We start from the raw sequence: 16928 nt of genomic DNA on the forward strand, positions 1-16928 counted from the left end.
ATCTTTTTTTCTAGACAAGCAAATTTTTTTTTATTGAAGCTAATGTTGTGATACAGAAACATATTTCATGGTGTGCTCCTTCAAGCTTTATGAAGTACACACATTTTCAGTGATGGGGTCTCATTCATTTTAGCTCATTTTATATATACATATAGGTAAAGTGTTTATATTGGCATGTAGTTATGCCCTCATATGGATATAAACGAGTTCAGTCACAAATATTTCCCACAAGATATCCAGTGGTCAGTGAAGTAAAAATATATTTTGCTGTGTGATGTAAATTCTGCACTGCCCTCTTTAAGGCTTTAAGATATGTACCTTGCTGACTCTGTGGTATATACTTGATGTTAGAATCTAAATGTGTTTGATATATTTTAGGGCTAACAAAATTTGATGACATTAGTGTCTTCAATAATATGTCCTCAAACATAAGCTGTCTGCCATTGCTCACTTACTTTCTCTACCCAAAACTGATAATTGCATTCTGTCCCATATAGTGTTTATTGCACCACAACATCGCATACATGCAAATCTTTGTAGAAATTACAAGTCTCCCTCTTAAATTGGATGAAGCCACATTTCAATATCATTAACAGAACTTTCAGTTATCAGAACTCACTAATTTGTATAGTAATACACATTCTTGGAGTTTTAATTACCTCACAGAAGTATTTATAGGAGCAAATGTACTTCATATCCCTTATGCCAAAGGTATTTTATCCTTCCCCGATCATTCTACAGTGAAACAGTGACACACATAGCTGTGAACAATTTGTAGGGATCCCAATAGATAGGGATGATGACAATGTACTAAGAACCATTAATCATGCAGGCCCAGCATCCAACTTACTCCAACTGGGTAGGAAGTTGACCTGATGAACAACAACAAGATGCCTCAACAAGGTTTTTTTTTTTGTTTTGCTTTTGTTGCCAGGCCTGGGGCTTGAACTCAGGGTTTGAGTACTGTCCTTGGCTTCTTTTTGCTCAAAGCAAGCACTCTGCGACTTGAGCCATAGCGACACTTCTGGATTTTTCTATATATGTGGTGCTGAGGAATCGAACCCAGGGCTTCATGTATAGGAGACAAGCACTTTACCACTAGGCCATATTCTCAGGCCTCAACGAGTGCTTTTGTTCCTTAGAAATCAAGGTAGGAGTCAAGGGTAATGGCATAAGAGACAATTAAGAGATTATAATAATTATTCCTATAATCTCCTTACATATGAGTGAAATAAGATGGGAAATACTTTTGATAATCATGAAAGCAAATGAAAGGAATCATATAAAGCCACTATGGTCAGATCAGCAATCACAAAGCATTTGTGCCAGGCATTGGGGACTGTGTCCAGCACTTGGGAGGCTGAGGCAGGAGGATGGGGAATTTGAAGCCAGTATGGGTGAAGATTTGGTCTCAAATAAATAAATGTTTAGACACTGAAGAAAGGGGTGACATTCCCCCTAATGAAATGTACTCATTAGCAGTCTTATGAAATGGTAGCCTTACCAGGTGGTGGTGACTCACACCTGCATTCCTAGCTACTCAGGAGTCTGAAATCAGAACCTCAGTTCAAAGCCAGACTGGGCAGGAAAGTCCATGACACTCTTGTTTGTTGGTTTTGTTCTTATTGCCAGTCCTGCGGCCTTGACTCAGGGCCTGAGCACTGTCCCTGGCTTATTTTTACTCAAGGCTAGCACTCTACCTCTTGAGACAAAACGCCACTTCTGGCTTTTCTGTGTATGTGGTGCTGAGGGATCGAACCAGGGCTTCATGTACACAAGGCAAACACTTTACCACTAGGCCATAGGTACAGCCCTCCATGACACTCTTATCTGAACTCAACCACCAGAAACCTAGAGGTGGCTCTGTAGTGCAAAGCAGTAGTGAACTCGCCTTGAGAAAAAGAGCTCAGGACAGGCTCAGGTGCTGAGTAGAAGCCCCTGGACAAATAAAGGTAACCTCTCTGTGCATCACCTTTATAATAGCAATAAAAATATTTAAAGTATACCAGTTCATTGTGAAAGTTTTTAACTTTTTATAACTAAAAGTTAAGTAGTTTCCTACTACACACAAGTTGTCACTGCCTAATTACAATGGAAATGGCATTTGAAGGAAAGGTAAATTTCCACCACAACATGGTGGTGTAGAAACAAGAAATTTATATATACTCAACACAGATTTCATGTTAACTTCATGGAAAATAATGCTACAAATATGACTTCACACAATTGGCTTCAATTTCATGGTATAATCTTCCCTTTCAGTAGTGCATATTGAAAAGGACATTCTAAAAATCAGAAGTACCAGAGATACATGCCTAGAATCCTACCTAGTCAGAGGGTGCGATCTGCGGATCAAAGTAAAGGGCCAGCCAAGGGGATTAATCAACAAGAAACTTATCTCCGATTTACCAGCCAAAAGGAAGGACTGAACACCTGACTTCAGAGCGAGAGCATCATTCTTGAGAAAAACACACAACCGAGAGCCTGAGGAGCTGAGTTCAAGCACCAATACACACACACACACACACACACACACACACACACACTCACATATACTGGAAGTGAGATTCTTAATGATATATAATTAAGAAATTTCTGCTAAAACTACAACTGAGTGAAGACTAGAAAGGATAAATAATGAACAAGAAGAGCCAGGAGTGGGTAGCTTCATGGGAGATCGTTTGTCTTGTGTGCCCAGTATTCCTGAGTTTAAACACTATCACATCACAAATAAAAGGAGAAAAACCCAGTCATTAGCAGCTATGTTTTTGTTTAGTAAATGTTACTAATCATTATTTTTCCATCTCCCTTTGACGCAATGGAATGTTAATAAAGGGGTGCTTTATTTTCCATGTCCTATCTTACACAACTAAAGGCATTCACAAGATCTGATGCTCCCCTGTGTGAGACAGATGGTAGAACTGGCTTACCGGAAGGTGAGTGGGGTCTCCTTGTGACACAGGGAAATCCTGGGGTAGCAGGAGAGGCTCGCTTTTGGCACAGCTCTCCTGGCTGAGGAGCGTGTCCGCATAGTTGGGCTGCGGGAAGATCAGGTGGCTCTTCCCCGAGTCTGCGGTGAGCGACACCTCATGGGAATAGGTCTGCAGGAAAGCGTGCACCCCATCCACACCCACCAAGTGTGAAGCAGGTAGACCTGCCAGCCCACTGTGTGCTGTCAGAGCGGGACGGCTCTTGTGCCAGCGTCTCAGCCTCAGGGCCAGCAGCACGATGACAAAAGCCAGAAAGACACAGGAGACCACGGCCACTGCCACCACTAAGTACAGCGTGAGGTCGGAGTCCTCTGTGTCAGGGGCAGTGTGGACGCTGCTCAGATCTGCCAGGACCTCCGGGATACTGTCAGCCACGGCGATGGTGAGCGTGACGGTGGCCGAGAGGGGCGGCTGGCCGTGGTCCTGCACCGCCACCACGAGGCTCTGCTTGAGCGCGTCTCTGTCCAGCAGGGCCCGCGCCGTGCGCACCTCACCCGTGTGCAGCCCCACCGTGAAGAGCCCCGGCTCGCTGGCCTTGAGCAGGCGGTAGGACAGCCAGGCATTCTGTCCTGAGTCTTTGTCCACGGCCACCACCTTGGTCACCAGGTATCCTGGCTCTGCAGAGCGAGGTGTCAGCTCCACACCCGTGGAACCATCCGTGGGGAGGGTGGGGTAGAGGATCTCAGGTGTGTTATCATTCTGGTCCAGCACGAACAGGCTCAGGGACACGTTGCTGTTGAGGGGTGGCTGTCCACCGTCGCTGGCGATCACAAGAAGCCGCAAGTCTTGGAACTGCTCGTAATCAAAGGAACGAAGAGCATACAGGACTCCCGTGTTGGAGTTGATGGAGATGTAGGAGGACAGAGGCGCGCCCTGGATGGTGTCCTCTGTGAGAGAGTAGGTTACTTGGGCGTTCTCCCCGCTGTCAGGGTCCTGGGCTGTCATGCCTAAGATGGACGCTCCTCTCGGGTTATTTTCTGGAATGTAGGCAGAGTAGGAGGCGTGAGTGAAGGTGGGTGGGTTGTCATTGATGTCTGTCACCTGCAATGCAATATGCATCTCTGTCGACAGGGGAGGTGTTCCCTGGTCAGTGGCAGTTAGCAGGATGTCATATTCGGAGACTTCCTCTCTGTCCAGAGTGCTGTGTGTCAACAACTGGTAATAATTTCCATAGGTCTTTTCCAGTCTAAATGGAAGATGATCTGGAATGGAACATGTGACGAGGCCATTCTCTCCGGAGTCACTGTCATGAATGTTGAAAAGAGCAATGACTGCTCCAGGGGAAGAAGGCTCTTGGATAGAGCTGGTGAGCGAGGTAACTGTGACTTCTGGAGCATTGTCGTTTACATCCACGACTGTCACGAGCACCTTACTTCGGGCTCTAAGGCCAGGACCATCACGGGCTTCTACATTGATATCATAGAATCCATTCTCCTCATAATCCAGATCTCCTAATATTGTGATGACCCCACTGACAGAATCCAACTGGAACAGCTGGGAAATCTTTTCTTGGACTTTGGGGAAGGAATATGTCACTTCTCCATTGGTCCCCTCATCCGGATCCATGGCTTTTACAGTGAGAAGCTGGGTGCCCATGGGCAAATTCTCCCGCACACTGACATGGTACTCTGGTTGGATGAATGCAGGAGCATTATCGTTGATGTCCAGGAGTGTGATGTGAATCCTGGCAGTGCCCGAGAACACGGGGTCGCCTCCATCGTAGGCAGTGAGAACCAGGTGGTGAACTGGCTCTTCCTCACGGTCTAGGGCTCGTTCTAGCACCAGCTCCGGATAATGGACCCCATCAGGTCCTCTCTGCACATCCAGGGAGAAGTGAGCATTGGAGCTGAGCTGGTAACCCTGCAGAGAATTCAGCCCTATGTCCGGATCGAAAGCTTCAGGGAGCGGAAATCTCGTCCCAGGATCTTCACTTTCAAAAACTTTTATTTCCCACTGCTCTGTTCCAAAGCTGGGCGCATTGTCATTCACATCGGTTATTTCCACCTCGATTCCCACAATGCTCACCTTGTCCTCTAGGAGGATCTCCAAGTGTGCCACACACTGGGCAGATGTGTGGCAGAGCTGCTCGCGGTCGATCCTGCCCGCGGTGACCAGGCTGCCGCCCCGCGGGCTCAGCGCGAAGAGCTGCGCCTTCCCTCTGGACACGATGCGCACGCCGCGCTCCGCCAGCTCCCGCGGCTCCAGCCCCAGGTCCCGGGCCAGGTCGCCCACGGCAGAGCCTTCTTCCAGCTCCTCCCGCACCGTGTAGCGGATCTGCTGGGCCCGCACTTCCCACAGAGCTCCCAGCACAAAGCACATCCACACCAGTCGCCTGCAGTCTGATGGAGAAGCAGCCGCCATGACAGCCCCGCTGCGCGACAGCCTGACCTTGGCGTCTCCCGCTGGAGTCCGAGGAGCCCTGGGTCCTGGTCTTCCCAGGGCCGATGCGTTCGCGGTGGAACGCTGAGCAATCGCGGGTCCCAGATGAAGCTTTGCAAGCGCCCGGAACCAGGGCTGTGTGCTGCGGAAATCTCCTTCTGACTGAATGTCTGGTTGTTTTTCCCCCGCGTGGTGAACAGCGACACTCAGAGCCCTAAACTGTTATTGCAACCCCTTCTTGAAAATAAAGAGTGCAAAACTTTATGTTTCCATTCCTAATCTCATTTCTTCTGAGGAGAATAAACAATATATTCCTGTTGTTTAATTTGCAAAGAAGGGACCCACACCTTCCTTTGTTATAAACTATGTTGTTTTCTTAGAGATATCACGTAGGATTTTTGAGTAAAGATCTTTTCTAAGTTTTCAAAATATTGTTTAAAGTATTCATCCCCAAAGCCCATTTTCCATATACTATCTTTCTTGCTGAGATCAGGGCTAGATTGAAGGTCAAAGGAAAAGATGAGTAGCAGACAGTGGCCTGGTAGTTGGAATTTCAGCTTTAGTCAACCTCCTCATCTCAAGTGGCCCTTGGAGTTGCGAGAACCTTTCAATTCCTTCGCAAGGAATTACCTGACACTCAAGAGATAGTCTCACCCGGTACAAATGAGCTTGCGAAATGATTTCAGGTTGAACAGAGAATTTTCTCACTAGCTTGTACATCGGAAATTCTAGGCTACAAACTATGCCTGTGACTCTTGTTCACAGTGCCTCCTTGACTGCTAGAACAGCAACCTCCATAGAGTCAGAACTCAGCAAATATTTTTTCAGTATTTAATGAACAAATTAATGGTGCAAATGTAAAGCTTTAATCTATGGGTAAATAACTTTGATATTAATAATATCATTAAGAAGACAGAGGGCTGGGAGTATGGCCTAGTGGCAAAGTGCTTGCCTCCTACACATGAAGCTCTCAGTTTGATTCCCCAGCACCACATACATGGAAAACGGCCAGAGGGGGCGCTGTGGCTCAAGTGGCAGAGTGCTAGCCTTGAGCAAGAATAGGCCAGGGACAGTGCTCAGGCCCTGAGTCCAAGGCCCAGGACTGGCCAAAAAAAAAAAAAAAAAAAAAAGAATACTGAAACATACTCACATGCTGTAAAGAATCCAGTAGTCTTAGTGTACCATGACCAATACATTGTTTTGCCATCATTTCTAAATTTCACTTTAATTTTATTTAGTTTTCTGTGTTCTTTTGGTTTGTACCCCGACTTTTGTGCTAGCTAGGCAGGTGCTCTCAAAAATATCTTTCTTTCTTTTGGAGGTACTTGGGTTGAAACTAGGAGTCCTGTCTAATGTGCCCTGCCACTTGAATCATTCTACCAGCTTTTATAAAAGTTTAGAAACAAGTACAAGGAAATATTTTATTAGTCATGTATGTATTATCATTGCAAGCTTCCTTGATCTGAATACTTTTTGTTAATTTATTTTTCTGGTTTGGTTTTTATTTTTAAAAATATTTTTATTAGTAAGTAGCTATACAAAGGAGTTGCCATTCAGCTTCATAGTCTATGAACATGGTATGTCTTGAGGAATGCCAGGCCTTTGAACATTCCCACCCATCCCTCCCACCCCACCCTCCTGTCACTTGTCTTAAATTGAAAGGGTACATATTGATTTTTTTTGCCATTTAACAAAGCCCTTTATGAAAAGCATGCATCTTTTTTGCTAGACAATTAAGCAAATGTTTTATTGGAGCTTACATTGTGGTAGAGAAATATATTTCATGGTGTGCTCCTTCAAGCTTTATGAAGTACACACATTTTCAGTGATCAGGACTCATTCACTTTAGCTCATTTCATATATACATATATGTAAAGTGTTTATACTGGCATGTAGTTATTCCCTCATATGGATATGAACTAGTTCAGTGAGAAATATTTTCTACAAAACACCCAGTGGTCAGTGAAGTGAAAATATATTTTCCTGTGTGATGTAAATTCTGCACTGCCTTCTTTAAGGCTTTAAGATATGTACCTTTCTAAGTCTGTAATATATTCTTAAATGTGATTGACACATTTTAGGGCTAACAAAATTTCATGATTTTACTATCTTCAATAATACTTCCTTAGGTATAAAATGTCTGCCATTGCCCACTTGTTATTTCCTCTACCCAACACTGCTAATTGCATTCAATCCGAAACAGTATTTATTGCACTACAACCTCCCATACATGCAAATCTCTGTAGAAATTACAAGTCTCCTTCTTAAATTGGATGAAGCCACATTTCACTATCATTGCCACAACTTTCAGTTCCCAGAACTCCCTAATTTGTATAGTTATACACATTCCTGGAGTTTCAATTAACACACAGAAGTATTTCCAGGAAAAAATGTATTTCATATCCCTTATGCACAAAATATTTTATCCTTCCCCGATCATTCTAGGGCCACACAGTGACACACATAGCTGTGAACAATTTGTAGGGATCCCAATAGATAGGGATGATGACAATGTACTAAGAACCATTAATCATGCAGGCCCAGAATCCAAGTTACTCAACTTTGGAAGGAACTTTACCTGATGAACAGTAACAAGGCGCTCCAACATGTTTTTTGTTTGTTTTCTTTTTGTTGCCAGTCCTGGGGCTTGAACTCCGACCCTGAGAAATGTCCCTAGCTTCTTTTTGCTCAAGGCTAGCACTCAGCGACTTGAGCTATAGTGCCACTTCTGGCTTTTTGTATGTGTTGCTGAGAAACCGAACCCAGGGCTTCATGTATATGAGATGAGCACTTTATAGTAGGCCATATTCCCAGGCCTCAATAATTTTTTTCCCCCTAGAAATCAAGGTAGGAGTCAAGAATAATGCCACAAGAGACAGTTAAGAGATTATTATAATTACTCTTACATTCTTCTTACATATGAGTGAAATGAAATGGGAAACACTTTTGATAATCATGGAAGCAAATGAAAGGAATCCTACAAAGTCACTATGGTCAGATCAGCAATAACAAAGCATATGCGCCAGGCATTGGGGACTGTGTCCAGCACTTGGGAGGCTGAGGCAGGAGGATGGTGAATACGAAGCCAGTATGGGTAAAGATTTGGTCTCAAATAAATAAATGTTTAGACACTGAAGAAAGGGGTGACATTCCCCCTAATGAAATGTACTCATTAGCAGTCTTATGAAATGGTAGCTTTACCAGGTGGTGGTGACTCACACCAGTATTCCTAGCTACTCAGGAGACTGAAATCTGAGGATCTTAGTTCAAAGCCAGACTGGGCAGGAAACTCCATGACACTCTTGTTTCTTTGTTTTGTTTTTGTTGCCAGTCCTAGGGCATTGACTCAGGGCCTGAGCACTGTCCCTGGCTTCTTTTTGCTCAAGGCTAGCACTCTACCTCTTGAGCCAAAGTGCCACTTCCAGGTTTTCTGTGTATGTCGTGCTGAGGAATCCAACCCAGGGCTTCATGTACACAAGGCAAATACTATACCACTAGGCCATATTCCCAGCTCTCCATGACACTGTTAACTTCACTCAACCATCAGAAACCTAGAGGTGGCTCTGGGGTCCAAAGTAGTAGGGCACGCGCCTTGAGCAAAAGAGCTCAGGATAGGGCACAGGCCCCGAGTTCAAGCCCCAGGACAAATAAAGTTAACATCTCTGTGCATAACCTTTATAATAGCAATAAACGTGTTCAAAGTATATCAGGTCATTGTGAAAATATTTCAATTTTTAAACTTAAAAGTTCAATAGTTTCCTGTTACCCACAAAATGGTACTGCCTAGTTATAATGGAAATGCCTTTTGACGGAAAGAAAGGAAAATTACAAGCACAACATGGTGGTGTAAAAACAAGAAATTTATATATACTCAATACAGATTCCTTATTAACTTCAGGGAAAATAATGCTACTAATATGACTTCACACAATTGACTTCAATTTCTGTACCTTTCACTATTACACATTGAAAAGGGCATTCTAAAAATGAGTAGTATCACAGGTACATGCCGAGAATCATACCTAGTCAGAGGGTGCGATTTGCGGATCAAAGTTCAAAACCAGCCAAGCAGATTAATCCACAAGACACTTATCTCCAATTTACCAGCCAAAAGCCAGGACTGAACACTTGGCTTAAGAGCTAGAGCATCATTCTTGAACAAAACATACAACCAAGAGTCTGAGGCCCTGAGTTCAAGCCCCAGTACACAAACACACACACACCACACACACACACACACACACACAGACACTTACACTCAAATGGAGAGTCTTGATGATATATAATTAAGAAATTACTCTTAAAACTACAACTTAATGAAGGCTTGAAGGATAAATAAAAAAGAAGAGCCAGGGGTGGGTAGCTCGGTGGTAGAATGTTTGTCATGTATGCCCAGGATTCCCGAGTTTAATCACTATCACAACAATAATAAAAAGAGAAAAAGCTACTCCTTAGCAACTAAGTTTATATTTGGTAAATGTTACTAATCATTATTTACCCACCCCCGTTTGACCCAATGGAATGTTAATAAAGGGGTGCTTTATTTTGCATATCTTATCTTACACAACTAAAGGCATTCACAGGATCCTGTGCGCCCCTGTGTGAGACAGATGGTAGAACTGGCTTACCGGAAGGTGGCTGGGGTCTCCTTGTGACACAGGGAAATCCTGGGGTAGCAGGAGAGGCTCGCTTTTGGCACAGCTCTCCTGGCTGAGGAGCGTGTCCGCATAGTTGGGCTGCGGGAAGATCAGGTGGCTCTTCCCCGAGTCCGCGGTGAGCGACACCTCATGGGAATAGGTCTGCAGGAAAGCGTGCACCCCATCCACACCCACCAAGTGTGAAGCAGGTAGACCTGCCAGCCCACTGTGTGCTGTCGGAGACGGACGGCTCGTGTGCCAGCGTCTCAGCCTCAGGGCCAGCAGCACGATGACAAAAGCCAGAAAGACACAGGAGACCACGGCCACTGCCACCACTAAGTACAGCGTGAGGTCGGAGTCCCCTGTGTCAGGGGCAGTGTGGACGCTGCTCAAATCTGCCAGGACCTCCGGGATGCTGTCAGCCACGGCGATGGTGAGGGTGACGGTGGCCGAGAGGGGCGGCTGGCCGTGGTCCTGCACCGCCACCACGAGGCTCTGCTTGAGCGCGTCTCTGTCCAGCAGGGCCCGCGCCGTGCGCACCTCACCCGTGTGCAGCCCCACCGTGAAGAGCCCCGGCTCGCTGGCCTTGAGCAGGCGGTAGGACAGCCAGGCGTTCTGTCCTGAGTCTTTGTCCACGGCCACCACCTTAGTCACCAGGTATCCTGGCTCTGCAGAGCGAGGCGTCAGCTCCACGCCCATGGAACCATCGGTGGGGAGGGTGGGGTAGAGAATCTCAGGTGCATTATCATTCTGGTCCAGCACGAACAGGCTCAGGGACACGTTGCTGCTGAGGGGTGGCTGTCCACCGTCACTGGCGATCACAAGCAGCCTCAAGTCTTGGAACTGCTCGTAATCAAAGGAACGAAGAGCATACAGGACTCCCGTGTTGGAGTTGATGGAGATATAGGAGGACAGAGGCGCTCCCTGGATGGTGTCCTCTGTGAGAGAGTAGGTTACTTGGGCATTCTCCCCGCTGTCAGGGTCCTGGGCTGTCATGCCTAAGATCGATGCTCCTCTGGGGTTATTTTCTTGAATGTAGGCAGAGTAGGAGGCGTGAGTGAAGGTGGGTGGGTTGTCATTGATGTCTGTCACCTGCAATGCAATATGCATCTCTGTAGATAGGGGAGGTGTTCCCTGGTCAGTGGCAGTAACCAGGATGTCATATTCTGAGACTTCCTCTCTGTCCAGAGTTCTGTGTGTCAACAAGCGGTAATAATTTCCATAGGTCTTTTCCAGTCTAAATGGAAGATGATCTGGAATCGAACATGTGACAATTCCATTCTCTCCGGAGTCACTGTCATGAACGTTGAAAAGAGCAATGACTGCTCCTGGGGAAGAAGGCTCTTGGATAGAGCTGGTGAGTGAGGTAACTGTGACTTCTGGAGCATTGTCATTTACATCCACGACTGTCACGAGCACCTGACTTCGGGCTCGAAGGCCAGGTCTATCATGGGCTTGTACATCGATATCATAGAATCCATTCTCCTCATAATCCAGATCCCCAAATATTGTGATGACCCCACTAACGGAATCCAACTGGAACAGCTGGGATATTTTGTCTCGGTCATTCCGGAGGGAATATGTCACTTCTCCATTGATCCCTTCATCCGGATCGGTGGCTTTGATGGTGAGCAGCTGGGTGCCCACGGGCAAATTCTCCTGCACACTGACGTGGTACTCTGGCTGGGTGAATGCGGGAGCATTATCGTTGATGTCCAGGAGTGTGATGTGAATCCTGGCAGTGCCCGAGAACACGGGGTCGCCTCCATCGTAGGCAGTGAGAACCAGGTGGTGAACTGGCTCTTCCTCACGGTCTAGGGCGCGTTCCAGCACCAGCTCCGGATACTGCACCCCATTAGGTCCTCTCTGCACGTCCAGGGAGAAGTGAGCATTGGAGCTGAGCTGGTAACCCTGCAGAGAATTCAGCCCTATGTCCGGATCGAAAGCTTCAGGAAGCGGAAATCTCCTCCCAGGGATTTCACTTTCAGCTACTTGTATTTCCCACTGCTCTGTTCCAAAGCTGGGCGTGTTATCATTCACATCGGTTATTTCCACCTCGATTCCCACAATGCTCACCTTGTCCTCTAGGAGGATCTCCAAGTGTGCCACACACTGGGCAGATGTGTGGCAGAGCTGCTCGCGGTCGATCCTGCCCGCGGTGACCAGGCCGCCGCCCCGCGGGCTCAGCGCGAAGAGCTGCGCCTTCCCTCTGGACACGATGCGCACGCCGCGCTCCGCCAGCTCCCGCGGCTCCAGCCCCAGGTCCCGGGCCAGGTCGCCCACGTCAGAGCCTTCTTCCAGCTCCTCCCGCACCGTGTAGTGGATCTGCTGGGCCCGCACTTCCCACAGGGCTCCCAGCACAAAGCACATCCACACCAGTAGCCTGCAGTCTGATGGAGAAGCAGCCGCCATGACAGCCCCGCTGCGCGACAGCCTGAGCTTGGCGGCTCCCGCTGGAGGCCGAGGAGCCCTGGGTCCTGGTCTTCCCAGGGCCGATGCGTTCGCCGTGGAACGCTGAGCAATCGCGGGTCCCAGATGAAGCTTTGCAAGCGCCCGGAACCAGGGCTGTGTGCTGCGGAAATCTCCTTCTGACTGAAGGTCTGGTTGTTTTTCCCCCGCGTGGTGAACAGCGACACTCAGAGCCCTAAACTGTTATTGCAACCCCTTCTTGAAAATGAAGAGTGCAAAACTTTATACTGTTTCCATTCCCAATCTCATTTCTTCCGAGGAGAATAAATAACAAATTCCTGTTGCTTAATTTGGAAAGAATGTATCCACACCTTCCTTTGTTATAAATTAAGTTGTTTTTTCAGAATAGTCACATTGTATTTTGAGTAAGGCATTTTACAACTAACTCTTCAAAAGTTTTTTGTGTTTTTTTTTCCTCAGTATTCATCCCCAAAGCCCATTTTCAGTATAGTATATTTCTCGCTGAGACCTGGGTTGGATTTAATGGCAAAGGAAAAGATGTGTAACAGACAGAGGCCTGGTGGTTGGAAGTTCAGCTATAGTCAACCTCCTAATCTTAGGTGACCCTTGGAGTCTGGGACAACTTTTCAATTCCTTTGGAAGGAATTACTTGACCCTCAAGAGATAGTCTCACCCTGTGCAAATGAGGTTGAGAAATGATTTTAGGTTGAAAGAGAATTTTTTCAGTAGCTTGTTCAGCGGAAATTCTAGGCTCCAAACTATGCCTGTGACTCTCTTGTTCACAGTGTCTCCTTAACTGCTATAACTGCAACCTCCATAGAGTCAGAAATCAGCAAATATTGTTTTCAGTATTTAATGAACAAATTAACGGTGAAAATGCAAAGGTTCAAACTATGGGTAAAGAACTTTGACATTAAAAATGATATCATTAAGCATATCATACAGACATGCTGTAAAGAAACCAGTGTTCTTCGCGTACCATGAGCAATGCATTGTTTTGCCATCATTTCTAAATTTAACTTTAATTTTAGTTACTTTTTATTGTTGTTTTGGTTTTCACTCAGAGTTTTGTGCTTGCTAGGCATGTACTCTCAAAATCATCTTTCTTGCTTTTAGAGGTACTGGGGTTTAAACTAGGACTCTTGAGTTCATGTTCCTTGCCATTTGAATCATTCTACCAGCTTTTTTTAAATGAATAAGTAAAAGGAAATATTCTGTTAATCATGTATGTATTATCATTACAAGCTCCATGGAATCAAATATTTTCTTAATTTATTTTCCTGTTTTTGGCTTTATTATTTTTAAAAATATTTTATCTGTAAGTAGCTATACAAATGATTTGTCATTCAGCAACGCAGTCCATGAATATAGTATGTCTTGATGAATGCCATGCTTTTTGAACTTTCTCACCTTTCCCTCCCAATCCACCCTCCTCTCACTTGTCTTAACTTAGATAGAGTATGTATTGAATTTTTTTTTGCTATTTCACAAAGCCCTTTATGAATACCATGCACCTTTTTTTCTAGAGAATTTGGCAAATTTTTTATCGAAACTTACGTTGTGGTAGAGAAATTCATTTCAACTAATTAAATCCAACACCAATGAAGAGAGAAATTATGACACCAAAAATTTCCCTCCTCAATCACGAGAGGACAAATTTCTATTCAAATCTACAGTTCTCATGTTTCTAAGCTTTGCTCCAAATAAACACGTGCAAGTGTTCAACATTACAACTCTTAATTATATTAGGAAAAGAAAATCTTCAAGCCAAAAATATCATGAAAATCTACAGGGATACTGTTCAAAAACAAATTCCTCCCAGTGGAGCAAGTCTTCACATTAGGTACTGTGATCAGTAAGAATCAAACGGATAAAGTTAATTGAAAGCTTCAATTAAATGGTCAATCAACAGCATGCTTAAAATAAAAGTCAACATATTTCCCACCACTTGATCTCAAACCAAGTAAGTATTGTGTAGAAACACTAACAAAAGATGTTTCATCTATAAATACAGAAGGAATAAAACATCACTGCATCAATCCAGAAATTATTAAGAAAATATTGTGTACAATAAATATAAAATGTAGTTAACTTTGCTCTTCTCTCAGTTGCTTGATTACCAGTGTTTACAAATATAGGTTAAAAGATGCCAACTCTTGAAAGCCTCCATTTCTAGTTGAGTATTTATGAATTTTGGTGTCTTGTATTCACTCAAAAACCCTGCCCCATAGTTGTATGAGTAGCCTGACAGTTCTCATTCTGGACATCATTTGTCCTGTGACTGCCATGGTAAAAAGACCACACAGGAACAGGAAGAACCAACATCTCATGTTCATCACAGAACTTTAAGCCACAAGATGACAAAGCCACTTACTCTGCTCTGATCTCTAGTTTATAGTAGAGATTACTAATGAAAATTTGTGGCAGCAGCTGCTCAAAGAATAAGGTAAATGATCCAAGCTGAACAGATAACCTTTATGCGAAAGGTTCTTGCTTACATCCTCAGTGATAAGTTCTTTTCTACCAGTACTTAACAAGTTAGGATATTCCATTAGAAGCCAATCCAATTTACTGAAGAGTAGAACATGATTGGATTGTTTACAGAGTACTCTGAAAATCTATATAATTTTCTATGGGTTCTTGCTGGGTAGATATGATTCAAAAAATTTGTAACATTCAACTTTGCTACTTTTTAAAAAGAGCCTATGCTAATAAAGGAGGCAAAATTCTGACACTCTTTGAAAAAAATTCAACTCAGGGCTCATCTCCTGCTTCCCCCTCTGGGGTATGACATTTGTATATAAACCCACAGTGTTACAGTGTGTTGCTTTATATGAGGGACAGAGGGAGAAGACACTATGTTATGGGAAGAAACCAATCACAAGACTACAAATGCAAGAACCATTATTAAAATAGTAATACACACGAAAGAAGTAACTACAATCATTTCATGAGGATCCAACTTGTGGAAGAAAAATTTTACTTGCTGTTGCAACAAAAACTGTATGAAGTAGAAACTGGTTTCAGTAACATTAGTAGAGAACGTGTTCTAGAAAGTGGAGGTAACTCTATGTAAAATTCTGGCAGAAATTTCATAGAACAGTCCCAGATTGTTCAGCTGAGGCCAACACCTAAGTAGGGCAAAAGCCTTGTCTGGGGGAATTTTGGATGATACCTACAGAAATATAATACTGTGCATAAACCAAATTGAATCGTTTTCACAAGTGTTATAATGTTTCTTCTAGTAAAAGTTACGTTCTACATGCACTTTAATTTCACAGCAAGAGTGGCATAGAATAACTAAACACAGAAGAGATCATTCATGCAAAACATCTAACTCCTTGATACAATAATGCATACACTTCAACATGATTACACTATGAATACATCTAGGGCTTTTCGCAACTACAAGGTGGTGGTTATGGAAAGCATGACCCCCAGTATCCACTTATAGAAATAAGCCACCACCATCTATGTGTCTTCTTTTTTTGCGTTTTTTCTTCATTTTTTCTTAATCAACTCTGCTGTTGTTGCTGCTTTTTAGCAAAGCTGGTAAAAAACAAAACAAAACAAAATTGTCATCACTGAACATAGAACTCTGGCAATGAAGACGTTTGAAGTCTTCGATCTTCTGAGAAGAAGAAAACACCATGCGACATTTAGAACTCTGATGAACAAACAAGGGGGTCACAAATTTTCCTGGCTTGAAGACTTCCACAACTTTCCCGGTCAGGTCATCATGGGAGGTGTGACTTTAGTTTGTTTCAAAGCTAACGTAAGAAAATCCTGGTTCTCAATAGCCCCCTCAACAAGTGGGCTAAAGACTTAAAAAGAGACTACTCTGATAAAGAAATGAGAATGGCCAAGAGACATATGAAAAAGTGCTCTACATCACTGGCCATAAAAGAAATGCAAATGAAAACAATATTGAGATTCCATCTCACCCCAGTAAGAATGTCCTATATCAAGAAAACTAACAATGACAAATGTTGGAAGGGATGTGGCCAAAAGGGAACCCTAGTTCATTGTCGGTGGAAATGTAAACTGGTTCAGCCACTCTGGCAAGCTGTATGGAGATTCCTCAGAAGGCTAAACATAGAGGTCCCCTATGACCCAGCAGCCCCACTTTTGGGCATCTACCCAAAAGACTACAAACAAGAACACACTAAAGCCACCAGCAAAACAATCTTCATCATAGCAGAATTTGTCATAGCTAGAATTTGGAACCAACCCAGATGCCCCTCAATGGACGAATGCATCAGGAAAATGTGGAACAAATACACAATGAAATTTTATGCCTCTATCAGAAAGAATGACATTGCCCCATTTGTACGGAAATGGAAGGACTTGGAAAAAATTATACTAAGTGAGCCAGACCCACAGAAGCATGCACTCTATGGTCTCCCTCATAAGGAATATTTAGCACAGGTTTAGGCTAGTCACAGCAGAGGATCACAAGAGCCTAATAGCTATACCCTTATGAACACAAAAG

General features: G+C 44.2%; 3 protein-coding genes across 3 annotated transcripts in view; all 3 read right to left on the bottom strand.

Moving 5' to 3' along the window:
• Positions 1 to 16928, bottom strand: part of LOC125339773 (protocadherin gamma-C4) — a 365900-nt gene that overhangs the window by 200371 nt on the left and 148601 nt on the right. The window lies entirely within an intron of this gene.
• LOC125339776 (protocadherin gamma-A4-like) lies at positions 2853 to 5360 on the bottom strand. The gene has a single exon (XM_048331035.1). It carries the CDS (start codon positions 5349 to 5351, stop codon positions 2880 to 2882), a length of 2472 nt encoding a protein of 823 aa, XP_048186992.1. The 5' UTR covers positions 5352 to 5360; the 3' UTR covers positions 2853 to 2879.
• Positions 9947 to 12418, bottom strand: LOC125340143 (protocadherin gamma-A4-like). Its single transcript, XM_048331595.1, has one exon. It carries the CDS (start codon positions 12416 to 12418, stop codon positions 9947 to 9949), a length of 2472 nt encoding a protein of 823 aa, XP_048187552.1.

Source organism: Perognathus longimembris, chromosome 22 (genome assembly GCF_023159225.1).
Source record: "Perognathus longimembris pacificus isolate PPM17 chromosome 22, ASM2315922v1, whole genome shotgun sequence".
Lineage (NCBI taxonomy): Eukaryota > Metazoa > Chordata > Mammalia > Rodentia > Heteromyidae > Perognathus > Perognathus longimembris.